Consider the following 14,669-nt stretch of genomic DNA (forward strand, 5'->3'; position numbering starts at 1 on the left):
GGTGGGGGGAATGGGGGACGGACACAGTCATATTTTAATTCTTGTCCTTTTTTTGTCTACAGCACAAACTTTCATCATACATACATTTGGCAAACAATGGACATGAAGTTACATTTTTCTTTCTTCAGAAAAGGAAAGCAATCTTCGAATGGCAGGGAAAAGGCTGTTGAATTCAGCATGTTTCTCTGCTCCACTTATCACTAAAATATTAAATGGTAACAAAATACCAACATGATTCATTGTAACCTAGTGTTAAAAGTACAGAACAAGAAAAGAAGAAAATGAGCTAGCAAACTACAGAAGGCAAATGCCTCTTCATGTTTAAAGAATGCAGGAAATACCCGTGCCTTGCTTCAGCCAGTTTGGCCACTCTAGTACCTTGGTTTCAAAAACAGTAAATCAAATACTATCACATATTCAAATATCATTTTCCATGGGAAAAAAAAAAACTACAACAAGGCTGATTATCATTTCATAAACATCCCACTTAGATTTTCATTGCAATATTCTCAAGTATCATCTTAATGTCAATGAAAATGTCATTTAGACTAAGTGTGAAAATGCAAAGCATAGTTCTCAAACAAAAATAAGCACTGACCAACAAAAAAAACAGTGAAGAATTCTTCTCTAGATCCTTTACAAGTAATAAGTGTTTAATCTACTTCAAGGAATTATTGGATTGTGCATTAGGAGAAAGCCTATCTGCAAGGATAGCTGAACATGGGAAAACCTGCTGAGTGAAATCTTTACTGAAAGTTTCTAATTGGACAGACAATCATCTGCCAGAAAACATTTAGGCCTATATTTTCAGCTTGTGCTTCGCATTCCCACGTGGACCCAAGAAGAAAAGCTACCAGTAAAGGATAAATTAGGAATACAGCCTAATGTTGTAGACCGTATTTATCATCCAGGACACATAAACAAACAGGTAAAATGTTAAGGGTATAAAAAGGTTCAAAAAAATGCATCTCAGTATACTAGTCCTGACTCACTACAGGAAAATGCTGTTGAAAGCTTTCCCCTCTGTGAAAAATAGTCAAATGCATTTCAGCATTCATCTTTGCACCAGTCATGCCAAAAGTCTAGTAATCTTTGATGATTATCTAAATATTTCGAAGTATTTTACTTAAAATACGTAACCTCTTGTGACACTGAGAAAAACTGATATTGCATGTATTCACTGTTTGTCTCACATAAACATTGCCACAAAGACTTTAGCAGATGATTTCAGGAGTAATTTAAGGAGGTGATTAAAACATTGTCTTTGTCATATGCGCATTAAGTAGGTATGACAATTAATTGTCATCAGTGTATTAGCAACTCCTCAAGAGACAGGCTCTGTTCCACTCTTTATACATAAAAAAAAATACTGGTTTGTCTGTTATAAGACTAATAGATAACCACAAATTATATTCCTTTGTGTTGTTAGTCATAAACGACAAATACGATACTCCTTTCGTGAGCTGCCCTTGCCGACTATTTACAAGAACATCCCAATGGATTCTGACCCTGACTCTCTACTTTCAGAACTGCAGTCAGAGCCTGCCCACAAAATCCTAAAATGGACTGTCTGAGTCTTACTCTTCCTCTGTTGCAAACACAGCCCCAGCACTTTTGCATACTGAGGCAATGCAAATTGCAGGAAAATAAGAGGATACCCAAGACTGGTTTGTGAAAGTATCAGCCAGAACATGTGCACTGACATTCAAAAAAATATATCTCTGCCAAAGTCACAATCATGGTATTCTGGGATACTTCCCCCACTCTCCCACTGCTCCCAGGCACGTACATGAAAGCTCACTGGTCAAAAGGCTGGGGTACAGGACAGGGTGTGAACTCCAGCAGCAGCTGAAAGCATCTTTTTTTTTTTTTTTTTGTCTAGCTTGACTTCAGGACAACAATCCTCATGGGGTTCCTATCTAACATTTATTGGCATTAACATGAAGATGCACTGCCATTGACACCATTCATAGCACTACTTACAGAGCTGCCAAGTCCAGATGAGCACTTGAGAGAAATTTGTCTTGTGCTGGAGGGCAGTTTCCCCTGCTTTGCTTTCTCTTTCCTGACCTCTCTTCCACACTGCCCTCCTCCAAATACACACATCTGTTCTTGTCTCTCATTTCTCTACAGTCCTGCTGGCAGCATAGGAAGCAGCATACCTGCATCTTGCTGCGTAGTTCCTCTTCCCGCAGCTCTGCTCTCAGCTGCCCTCTCCATTGCCTCTGACACGTGAGCCAAAGCAAGGCGCCAAGCCACAAGTGATGGGATGCATCAGTGGACTCCCTGGCAAGGTACTTTACATACTGGGAAATGAAAAATGGAGTAGAAGAGCATTGCGCTGAGTTGAAAGAGTTGAGGGGAGGTTAGAAGTGATTGGCAGGGGCATGTCCCAAATAGGGAATCCCTCTGCTTCAAGACCAGTGACTGTGTTTGTTCCAACACACTCACTGGCAGCAGTGCTACTATCATCAGGCTCATGAGGCTATTTTTAGAGAAACTGAATACAGAGAAACCCAACAAAAATCCTCACCTTTTGTTTTCTGAAATAAAGCTAAAACTAATAGATCATTGCTAAAATACCTTTCCCTAGCATTACTGATATTTCTTGTTCTTGCTAAAATTGAGAGTGCTAGTCCATTCAGATTTGCTCTGTCAAGAGCCAAATAGAAAGCAAGTGCTTTTGGCTCAAGATCTTAGGGCATAGTGATGACTTTGTGAAAGAGTTCCTGTCAGAAGGGACGAGTACATCACTTTTTTTGTCTCATTAGGCAATATTTAGAAAATCTTCTTTCTTGTCAGTATATCACAAGCCTCAAGTACAAGCTTCAACAAATAAGCAGCTGGTCCTCTGCAGAATTCATCCTGCAGGAACAACAGACTCATTGAAGCAGTGATGCTGCTGCTTATCCACAATCTTCCTTTGAAAGACTAATAAAAAAAAAGTCATTGCATCATGCCATTGGTAAAATAAGTCAATTACATTTTTCTCTCAGGAAGTGTTCCAGAATTCCAGCAACATTTAGGAAGTCAGGATGTCCCACAAGATTTTAAGGTTTTCTGTTTCCAAGTACTCATACAATGATGTAGGTTCAGGGTTTTAGCTGGTGTCCTACTGCTGAAGAAGCTGGACTGTAATCTTCCAAATAACCTGTCTCAATATTTCACACAAGATATCCAGCAAATAGTCTCATGGCCAGACCAGCCAGTGAAGGAAACCTTTATTTTCTAATAGTTTAACATAAGAAGACGTGTGTATAAAGAAAAGACCATTCTTACCTATAGCAACCTGGTGGAAAGAGAAACAAGTAGTGGAGACAAAAGACAAAATAAAGCTCCATTGCTCCATTCTGTCCTGTGAAGGAAACTACCTAATCTATATTTGAAATGTGATTGATGACAGCTGTCTGCTAGTGGCATGGCATAGCAGTGGAGTGAAGGAATCTCTTTGCTGTCTCACAGTCATGCAAAGAGGAACTGTAGTGCCACTAGATATATACTATAATCTGGAAATGTAAGATACCAATACATCATTTAGCCAGGGGAGCGCATTTGCTGCAGGACTCTCTCATGTTAACAGAAAAAGAACAGACCTTTCACTCATGAACAAGATTGGAAAAACACAGGCACAATGAGAGTAGTGTAAGCACCTTCAGAGATTTCTTGACTCATCCATTAACATGTATCAGCACATTACTGACCATACCTACAGAGCTCACACTGATGTTCCTCTGTAAAAACAAGAACTCCTGCATCAGTCTGCTGGTGGTTTCCCCAGCCTGGATAGTGATTTAAATTTATAGAAAAATACTGTGAATTCTAACAAAATTGAGTAATGATTCACTGCTTCAGTTAAATGACGATTTCTCAATTTTTCTGGGCAATGGGAATAGAACTGGATTATACATCACCTGATAATGGTCAGAAATCTTGTAAGAAGCACATCTGTTGGGCTATTTTTTAGTTCACTGGAGATACACTACTTGTATATACTAAGGTTCTGTACAGGTTAGTGCTAAATTCCTGTACACAGTAAGTGAGTCTTAGTTAAATGAATGAAGGCATTACTGTGCTTTGAAAACAGGAGAGAGAATACATATAAGCTAGATATTACAAAATGACTCTGTGCAAAAAAGACATTTCACAAGCAAGAAACAGCTGCTGTTTGAAATGCACTTCTTCAGCACAGACATTTTTATTTTCTCTTATTCTAGATTCTTCATAATGTACGCAGTTTTCATTTCCACTTTTGGTGTGTGAAGTTGCATTGGTGAAGATGCTGCAATCAGAGTGCTCACGGAACAATTATTAGAAAGTAACTGAGTCAGAGAGCTCAGGTAAGCAAAAGTAAGTCGTGGTGCCTCCAAAATCATTATCCTGCACCTGGCAGCAAATCACATGCAGAACATATGAACAGTGCCACCAGTTGGGCATACAGAGCTCCAGGTCAACACTAGGCTGATTCTGGCTGCACAAAGCTGGCTTCAGAGCTACGTTATACAATTTAGGATATCATAGATAAGGGGACTGGTACAACAAATAAATTATGTGAGACTTTTCTTGTCTCATGCTCAACGTCTATTCTGAGTATAGAAACACAATTGCAATTTGAACTATGATAAAATTTCATAGCCACATAAGGATGGTATCTGCTAATATGCTACGGTTTCTAGAATCTAATAGTGCTTTGCAATGTTGTCATACTTCATCACTGACACACAGCCACATGCATTTGGATATCAAACTTAAGAAGGAGACAGCTGTGTCCCCTTAGTCAGTTTTGCTCCAAATCAAGCTTCCTTTAAGAAAAGCATGCCTGTACAATGTAATAGTAGGTGAATATGACCTCATTCTGTACTCAGAGCTGGTAGTAACAAATGAAATCATCACTAATAATGCCAAGCTCAGAATAGTAATTTACAGTTTCTGGCAGAGATGCACTAGGAATGACTGTACAACCCCTCATGACCCCAAAGCCCAAGCAATTTGAGAATGAATCCACCAGGAAAGAATGGTGCCCTCTAAATCCTTCTAGTGAGGAGGTACCCAAAGCCATTTGGGCTAAAGTTCAAAATACAAACAACTCATCAACTCTTTCATTTGTTCTATCTTAGAATATAACTCGGCAGAGTCAATACAGATATGCCCATATTAGAGAGTGCATCCCAAAGAGTTATTCTGCTCATCCTGAACCAGGCACCTTCTGAAAGTTCTCCAGGCTACAACAACCATATGTGACTATATTTCCTCTGACCATAGCAGGTCCTTTCAGTCAAATTCTTCTGCATTTCATTTGAATACCTACCTATATTTAGATGATTTATGTTCAAAATAAGTCACACCCAAACAGCATAACTCAGTTGCTCACTCACATTTACCTAATACCTATTGTGGGGTCCTAGGGCATTTTATCTCACCTTAAGCTGCTGCTCTAGGAAGACAGAGGTGTCCCTTTGGCCCATTAGCATACATACCTATCCTATGTAAATGTTTCAGTTGCCTTACTGCCCATTAAACGGCAACAGATATTTATTTTCAGAAAACAGAATCAACAAATTATGCTTGTTGGCAATGAGAAATCCAAATTATGTATCAGCATATTATTGTAACCGAGTAATGAACTCTTCTTCTCAAAGAAAATAATTCTTATGGTGGCTCTGGGACCACAAAGAGGTAGTTCTGGTGTTGTTTATTTGCCTATCACAAATGTTGCTACTCAAGGCCTCTCTTAAAACCCCTATTAGCAGTCTTAACATTTAAGTAACCAGTGATGGATTTGAGTTAACCCAGAGGAACGTCTCTGAAATGTGAGCCACTTCCTGCATATCACCTGGGAGTTTCTGCAGTACCATCTCTTTTGTCATTCTTTCTTTGATTTTTTTCCACCTTCATAACTAGATACTTTTTTTTTCTTTAAAATGAAATACTAAATGTCAAAGTATTAAAAACGTTGGACAATCTGTCAGTGTGTATTTGCTATTTTCAAATCATGCCAATATTATTATATGACAGCACTGAGTAACAGAGGAATAATGCAAGTAGCCTTTAACAATGTATTGATGAATCTTAAGAATCTCTGTGGTGCAAGTGCAAAAGTGGTGCAAAATCCAAAATCCTCATCCAGTAAAGTCACTAGCATGCTGTTTCTTTCTCCTCAGAAAGAAAAGATGAGTCAGTCCTGCTGAGATATGAACATATGGCTATAACAAATCTAGATACTCAAAGCCTGATGCTTGAAACACTGTCATGATTCTGTAGGATAGTGATGCCAAAATAACTTGCATTGCTTAATAAGAAGATGATTTTTGAGATGTTAACTTTTGTTACTCCTTAGTAGTTAAATTCTTTACCCTCTATACAAATTTTGATAACTAATTTTGATTCTATCTCACTACTGGCTTTCATTTTCACCTCTCAAACCAAGATTTAACCAAACCAAAATTTATACTGCAACTTCAAAATCTTAATCTTGTATTTGAAAACACCTGACTAACACATATTGATACATGTATTTAGCATACTGCTCAAAACCTGTCAGTAATAACATTTATAATAGTAAGGGAATTTTTTTTTAGCAGTTAAAGATGAAATCTGAATTCTTGGTTTCAGCATTCTCAGACCAAGAAAATATCCCCTAAAACATGTTTCATTAACATTGTAAGAGAATCATCCCAGTTCACTTTTTAAACATCAATTTATTTAAATAATCTGAATTGATATCTAACTGTAAAAGCAGCCTAGAAAAAAAGTATCAAAAACAAAACAAAAAACAGTGGACCACGGAACAAAAAGAATTGAGTATATGATGGGTTTTGTTCTCATCTGCTGTTTGATCTCATTGGGTTAACTGGTGAGAATTGAATGGCAGGTTATTTTTAAAGTCAGTGGGTTCACCTTAGAGCACATTTCCATCTCTAATATTTTCTGGTTTTTGTTGTTGTTTTGTTTTTCTTCTCTCTTCCAGGTACTTTTTTACTTTTAATTCATGGGGACAACAAAGTTCTGAGACTTTAAAGTGAAGAATCTCATGTTGCTTGTACTGGAGCAGTAAAACCCTATCTCTGGTTTAAATCATGAGAGTAAGACATATCAAAATATATATGCACTCTTATGTCTGAAGCTGATATAGTTGATACACTAGCTAGATAAATCCATAGACATGACAAAAGCTAACCCAAAAGCTACCCAATTACAACAGGTATTATATATCTTTCTTCCAAAAGCAAACTCCATCACTTCAGGTAGCATCAATTTTCAAGACCTGCACAAGGGAATTTTCAGCCCCAAAGACTATTAATCGATTACTTTTGTACAACGTTGCAAAAATAGCACTGGTATTCTTCACTGAAATTATTACTCTGTTCTAACTTCTCCAGCTGCTAACAATTCTACTGCTATCCTTGACTTAGACTTACAGAGCATCACAGTGCTCTGTTCATTTCCTATTCCTCACAGTATAGATGGCATTATAGTAATACTTTACTTTTCATCTTATATTGGCTATTGTTCAGTCTTTTCTTATTGCTTCTACTATAAGAAAGCTGTTGCCCAATCTTTTACTTCCTTTTCATTATTAATTTGACCTTTCTGAATCGTTACTTTTTCCAGTTCCAAGACAACTCAAAACCAATATGATTTTGTGATGCAAGCAGCACATGGTCACTATCCTGTCTTCATTTCTTGGGAACAAATCAATGTTTTTGTACATCACAGCTTTCCATACTAATGTCTTCTTACACTGAGCTACTAAAAATGTCTTGTTAGTGCAGAAGGATGTTAAGTTGTCTAGCCCACAGCTGCACTTCATGACATTAAACACATTTTCATATATATTCTTGAAAAGAAAGGGCAGGAATGAGATTTCTCATTCTACTCATTATGTCTTTATAATAGTTTGCTTTTTGTATAGGTTTCTGATATTAAATGGCAGAAAAAGCAGAAACTGGAACAGTTTGTAACATTATGCAGCCTGTTTAATTTTATACTGAATAGTTAACACTGAAGAGTTCTTCCAACAGCCATTAAGAGGTGATCCAATCCTGCTATCCACACAGACTCAGTTCCAAATGCAGGTGTCCAGTTCCTCTTGAGGTGTCTCAGGTGAAATGGAAAAATCCCGCAGAAGGACCTGTGGAAGACTTGTGCCCATCTGGAGAAGCAGCTGGGGACTATCAAATGGCTCTATATTCATCTAATGGGAAACTCAATTGAGCCTTCAGTGTCTGCAGAGATGTGGAAGTAATGCTAGTTTCCTCTAGTTGTAGAGTGCAGAGATAACCTTATTTCATAAGTGATGTGATCGATGTATAAAGACAGGCTGTTTTTCTCCATCCTAATTGTTTTAGCACTGATTGCAATACATGTGATCTGCTTTCAATAGCAAGTCTTAGATTGCTCTAAACAAGTTAATTATATTTCACAACACCTTTGTGCAGTAGACAAATATTAATATTTCCATTTCGCAGTCAGAGAAGAAAGGAGGAAAAGAAACGGTAAGTGACTTACTGAAAATTAAACAATAACTCAGTGGCAGAACCAGAAAAACTCCAGACTTTCAATCACAGCTTGAATCCCCCACAGACCACTAACACAAAATGTAAGGATGGTAATAATAGCATGATTTTAGGGTTTCAAACTGAGAGAGCTACCTTTGTTTGCAAAAAGACACTGAGCTTGTACCAAAACTTCAGTGTTCCAAAAGGTCAACGCTGAGATAAACATCTTTGAAAAACAACAACACAAAAACAAAAACCTGGAGCCATAAATGATGGATCAAGATTGAACTCAATTTTCTGCCTACTACCATCATCACCTTGGAAAAAACATTCAACCATCACTCTGCAAGACATTCACGCTTGGAGATAATTTCTGAGCATATTGGAAAGGGTCACATCTATCCTCTTCTAGGAAGAAGCAGTATTTTAAGCTGATAATTAGAAGAAAAAAAATGATATTCCTGTAATATCCAGATGTTTCAGTAAGAATGAGGGATGCTTAAAAATATATATGGAAAGACTTTGTAAGCCAACTTAAATATGGACAACAAGACTGTGTAATGAACAGCAAGATGAGGCTGGGAGATGAAGGAGGAGAAGAACAATTACAAGAGTTAGAGTCTCTGTATGCTGCTCTAAATGCAATCTTACATTTCAAAATGTTTAGATGTTAAATGTTTTAAATTTGTGTGACATATGAAACTAAAAATCTGATCTACTAATTACTGCGAGGATTGTATTGTCTAAATTGCACCAAACAGGAGAAGCAAAAATCAATGACAGGCAAATTAAATGCCCTTTGATAGTATAAATCCAAGCTGATTCTACCGGTAAGACAAATAGGAGGATTTGTCTTACTGGTAGAAAAAAGCAGGATTTTTTTTCTTTTCTTTTTTTTTCCCACCTCAAATGTGAGGATACATACTATGAGATCCTGTATCCCTACTGAGTGTCCAGCTCTGTGAAAAAATGCATTTCTTCTGCAAGAGCCTATTTGGGATTATGCTCTTCTGTTAACTAGCTCACTCAATGTGTATGAACACATGTACATTCTGTTGTGAGATTCTAGGACAATGTTCATACTGGAATTTTGCAATGACTTTTGCAATGACATTTGATAATGAATGGAGTTATATAGTGCCTAGGGTAGGAGGGAACTTCCTTAAGGGAACCTGAACCTTAGATACTCCCAGGTTCATGAAATAATTTGTTTATCTAGAAAATACACTCATCAGTTAGAGGGACTGCAGAAGTAATTTCCGTAGCCATGACAAGTGAAGATGCTACACAATAGGATAAAAGTATATACAGTTCAATCACCACCATGCCTTATTTATTCCAGTCTAACAGTCCAGAAGTCAGTCCAATTAGCTGTCTGTAACACATGAGCTCTTATGTTAAGTCCATTCCTTTAAACTTGTTCCGTCCACAGAGTATTTCTATGATATATTAATCTTCACTGATGTGAAGTGAGAATAACAGGTTTATGTGAGATGAAGTCTACCAGCAAACTCTATTTATCTAAATATATAAAGTGCAGTCACCATTAAAGAGTTTGAGCATTAATTCCTTTCAGTGTATATCATCCTGACCTGGAATAAAAAAACAGCACTATTATCAGTCTCAAGCCAATCATATCTCCACAACAAGGGCTGTGGGCTTTAGAAATGTTCCTGAAATAGATAGATAGATAGACAATCCAGCAAATTTTTCCTCGAGTGAACTGACCTAAACATCTTTGAGATGCCATAGCTCTCACTTTCATCTTCAGAATGTTAGCTTGCTTGCCAGAAACATTGGTTGAAATATTTCAAGTAGCGTTAGCACAAGTCAGCACAATTTATGCTAGACAGAAACGTGGAAACTGCATGTTCTCTGTCTTACTAGAACAGAGCACTATCACACAAAACACACTGCAATGAGCCTACTACTGGAGTGTGAACATTCACTGGACACAAATTCTGCTTTTAATACTAAGTACTCTTTGTATCCTTTCACTGACAGATTTTTAAATGTTGATCTAAGAAAGTAGTATCCAAAACATAACATCCTTCTAACCTTGTACCCGCAGAGAAGAGACCACATATGTAACATCAAACTACTCCTGTATTGATTGGACCCTAGACAATTTTTCCTTATCAATTTGTGTTTTTCTATTCGACTGATTTTTGTCTATTTCCCGAGTCCCACAGAGAATTAGAAATTAACATTTCTTGTTTCCTTCCTGGCTATGCATTAACGACCTTGCTGCTTGCCTAATGAAGTCTTATACACTGAAGGAAAATAACAGGTAGGATTCTGCAGTCCTTACCAGCCTGACAGAGGGGGAACCTGCTGGGTTTGAGGTCCTTAACCTGTTAGAATACTGTGTGGTTCTGGACACATTAGTAAATTGTGACCAACCACCTGTTGGATCCATATGCTATAAAGCTGTTTGCCAAGCAGGGGGACTGCACACAGAATACCAGCAGTACATCTCCTTGTGTGCACTGTCAAGGGATGGGAGGGAAGGGCTTCTTGCAGTAAAAGGCGTTTTACAATGCATAAAATGGAGTAAAATTAAGCTACAGAAAACACATTCAAAAAGGCACCTGGGAAGAGCAAGTTTTCACTACATCTGATTTTGACCACAGAATAGGGAATATGCTCCTATGGAAATAAGCACATGTGTTAGTGTTACTGCTGGCTGTGAATCTGAGGGTGGAGGAGGCTGATGTGTTGACTTCAGCTTTCACCTAATTAAAGATGTAGTAAGGCTTAAACTAAAGCTTAATTGTGTATCCTATGCAAACAGCACACCAGATCTGCTCGGCAGAAAGATGTCTATTCTGCTATATTTCTTCTATACCAAGAGAAAATGTTTCTAATGGTTCTTTTTTAGACATTAGGACACAGAGAGTGACAGACAAATTGACCACTAAAACCAGACCTGCAGAATAAAGCTGAATACATAAAATCCATGCTATCACTTCATACTTCCTGCAAGCACTGCTACACAGCAACTAGCTGCCAGCAGCTCTACTGCAAACCTCAGCATATGGCTCCAAGTTGCTTTGCTCCTGTATCAATGCACAGAAATATGACACACCAATATATACATTGCCAGTAGGATTTTTTCAGTTATTTCTTCTGTAGGATGCACATGAACTTCTTCCCGTGCCCAGCCAAAAAAAAAAAAAAAAAAGAAAGAAAAAAAAAAAAAAAAAGGTTTATTTTAAAACACGACTTAGATCATTTTTTTGAAAACCACTGCACTGGCGTAAATCTCCTGCCACCATCACACAAACACTCCCCAAGACTGACTCCAAGGCTGAGTACAGAGTTAATCAAACTATCCGCTTGGGCTGAGCAATTGTTTATAGGACAGTGTAAAAAGTCAAAAGGTCCCTTTGGGCTCCATTATTTAATGTGTGTTTTTATACTGTCCACATTATGGGTTATATTGCAGCAGCATTTTGCTCAAGTTGCTTGCCAGCATTTACCATAGAGGAGCCCTTAGCAAGCTGTCACATCTGTGTCCACTCCTGTACCACCCATTTAGCAGAGACAATGATGACCAGAAACAACAAAGGAGTGACAGATAAAACAAACAATGCTCTGAGCCAGACATCACAGCCATCCCAGGCAAGTTTGCCATGGAAATATTCAAGAAAAAGGAGGGAAGGAAAGGGAGACATCAAATACAGGACTAAAAAACTTACACCCAGATGAGGTTTTAACCACCTACCCACACAACCCCACATCTTTGGAGCAATTTCTAACGCCCTGGTAGGGCTGAGCAAGGAAGAACGAACAGAGCACATGGGAGGCAGACAAGCATCCAGCGTCTCCTCCCATTTGGAGTCAAATAGTCTCCTGCGAGTCACGAGACAGAAGGAATAATACTAATAATTGTTATTATTGTAATAATGATAGTAATAGAGATTCACCAACCTTGAGGATCCCAGTTCACCTGTTTTCTTGGAGTCTCGATTGGAAATTTCATCGCTTCCTTTTTACACAGGGAGAAAAAAGAATTAAATAAATTTCCCGACCTTCCTGTCTCAATGCTGCAGTCAAACAAATTAATTTCAAATTATAGGGAGTCTGCGCTGTTTGACTGAGGGAAACTGGTGGTTGCCAAGGCAAGCGATACACAAATAAATCAAAGAAAGTGGGGAGGGGTGGGGAGGGGCGGGAAAGGGAGCAGGGCGGTGGGGTTTGCAGAGGGAGGTGAGGAGGGGTGCGGACACCCCAGCAGAGAGGGGGAGTGGAGATAAGGTAAGGGCCGCAGGGGCCGGGGCTGGGCAGCGTGTGCTGCTGAGTCTTGGGCTCGCCTCGCGGATGCTGGGGCGGCACGGTCCCCGCTGCAGCCCACCTAACGGGCTCGGGGCTGGGCAGCCCTCAGGAAGCGAGCCAAGCCCACCCCCAGGGACACCTCCCACACGTACACACCCCAAAGCTGAGCCCACGTCAGCTCGGCCGCAGCACTAGGAGAGTAACAGGTCAGCCAGCGGGGGCGAGCCGCAGCGGCATGGCTGGGGGAAGGCTGGGCACCCTCGGCTGGGTGTAGCAGCAGCCTGGCTAGCTGAGGAGAGCCGAAGCAGGAAGGATGATAGGAGGAGGAGGAGGAGGAGGAGGAGGAAGCCACCCTATAGCTTTGAAGGGAATTCACCGAGTCCCTCTCCTCACTGCCTTAAAAAGGGAGTGGGAAGAGGCTGCGAATCCCTTTGTGAGGAGGCGGCGGCGGCGCCGCGTGCCCCGGGAGGGGAGGGGAGGCTTCCTCCGATACTTACTGGGTCCTCGGCCCCGCAGGAGGATGCAGGCTGCTTTGGCAGAGTTGGCAGCCGCAGCCACGCTCGGCTAGCTATTAGCAGCAGCACATGGCAGGAGCACGGTGGCAGCCAGAGACTCCGCAGCACCGGGGGAGGGGAAGGGCAGGGATGCTCAAAGCCGGCAGCCCAGCCTAAAAAGAGCACCTCGACCAACCAGGGGCTCCCTGTGCCCTGCCTGCTCCGCTGGGGGGACACGGATAGACACCTGGCGTTCAGGCAGGGCTGAAAGATGTGGTCAGGGGTGGGGGTAGGAGGGCTGGAAGGAGGCTCAGGGGTATCAATGACCTTCCAAGCCCCCAGGCGCTTTGGAAAAAGTGGAGGACGCTGGGGTGTCCCTTGTGCCTTTATCAGACATTTACTCCTTGCGCAATCTGCAGTTATCCTTTTTTCCCTCCTGCTCCTGCTTTCCTCAAATACAAATTAGGCTGCTGACAGTTTACACCAGAAGTGCTTTCAGTTCGAGTTACAATGTATGCCTCAGCTTCCCTCCTTTAGCCAGGAAAACAAAACCCCAGCCCATCTGCAGGGCTGAAGGAAGAGTGTGAAAGGTTAACCCTGTCCTGCCTCCGGTTTTTCAAACTGTGAAAAGCACATAAATCACTGGGAATGGTTTGGTGGGAGATATCCACATGTTTACATGGGTCATGTGTCAGAGACTCACATTAGAATCAGACTGAGGTCTATAGCCAAAAAAGCCTTCTGAATTTCCAGGAATCAAGTTCAGATTATAAACTTGCTCCTTAAGACCACTTCTTTTCCTGCACTTTTTGCCCTAAACTTCTTTTCACCCAATTGCACTGTCTTGTTTTCCTATCTGTTGCTCAGATGTTAGTTAAACCTGTATGAAAAAAAAGAGAGAAATCTTACCCAGGTGAAAAATTAGGCTGTCTGAAGTGTGTGGTTCTCCTTGGGAAACTCTCATTGTGAAGATTTGCATGCTCTTTACACTTCCAGATTCACAAGGTAAATAACACACACTCCTGCACACACACTCTTTGTTCAACCTTACCCAGGAAGAGAAAACCAGTATTTATGAATCCATCACCTTAATTTGGCAGTGGCATGAAAGTCCTTTAAAGCAGTATGTACTTCGGAGGTACTATATGAAATAGTAGTGCAAGTTTTCCTTGGGGGGAGGTGCTGGGTGTCTTTTCTTAATCTGAGCACCCCCGTGGCTCTTGTTTTGTTCTGTACAGGAGGAGGCGGGAGAGGCTGCTTCAAGGGAGAACACGGTAAGAATTATAATGAGCCTGCTCAGTCAGATTTGAATTTGAGACGATTGCAATAACACCAGAAGAACAAGGTATTTCCTTTGTAAGTATCCTACGATACATTCTGAAGAGGCTTTGGGATTCCTGTT

The 14,669-nt window shown here is 40.2% G+C and overlaps 1 protein-coding gene across 2 annotated transcripts in view; it reads right to left on the bottom strand.

The window, feature by feature from the left end:
* KCNK10 (potassium two pore domain channel subfamily K member 10) overlaps positions 1–13,366 on the bottom strand; it is a 56,379-nt gene extending 43,013 nt beyond the window's left edge. Inside the window, exons 1-2 of one of the 2 annotated variants that reach the window (XM_048949836.1) lie at positions 13,271–13,366; positions 12,429–12,486 (exon numbers count right to left, since the gene is read on the bottom strand). In XM_048949836.1, coding sequence (XP_048805793.1) covers positions 12,429–12,480 — 52 coding nt within the window. In that variant the 5' untranslated portion in view covers positions 12,481–12,486; positions 13,271–13,366. Of the gene's footprint in view, positions 1–12,428; positions 12,487–12,929; positions 13,062–13,270 lie in introns of those variants that run through there. The other variant, XM_048949835.1, reaches the window with a different exon arrangement.
* Between the last annotated feature and the right edge of the window lie 1,303 nt (positions 13,367–14,669).

The sequence above is a fragment of the Lagopus muta genome, chromosome 6 (assembly GCF_023343835.1).
Source record: "Lagopus muta isolate bLagMut1 chromosome 6, bLagMut1 primary, whole genome shotgun sequence".
Taxonomy (NCBI): domain Eukaryota; kingdom Metazoa; phylum Chordata; class Aves; order Galliformes; family Phasianidae; genus Lagopus; species Lagopus muta.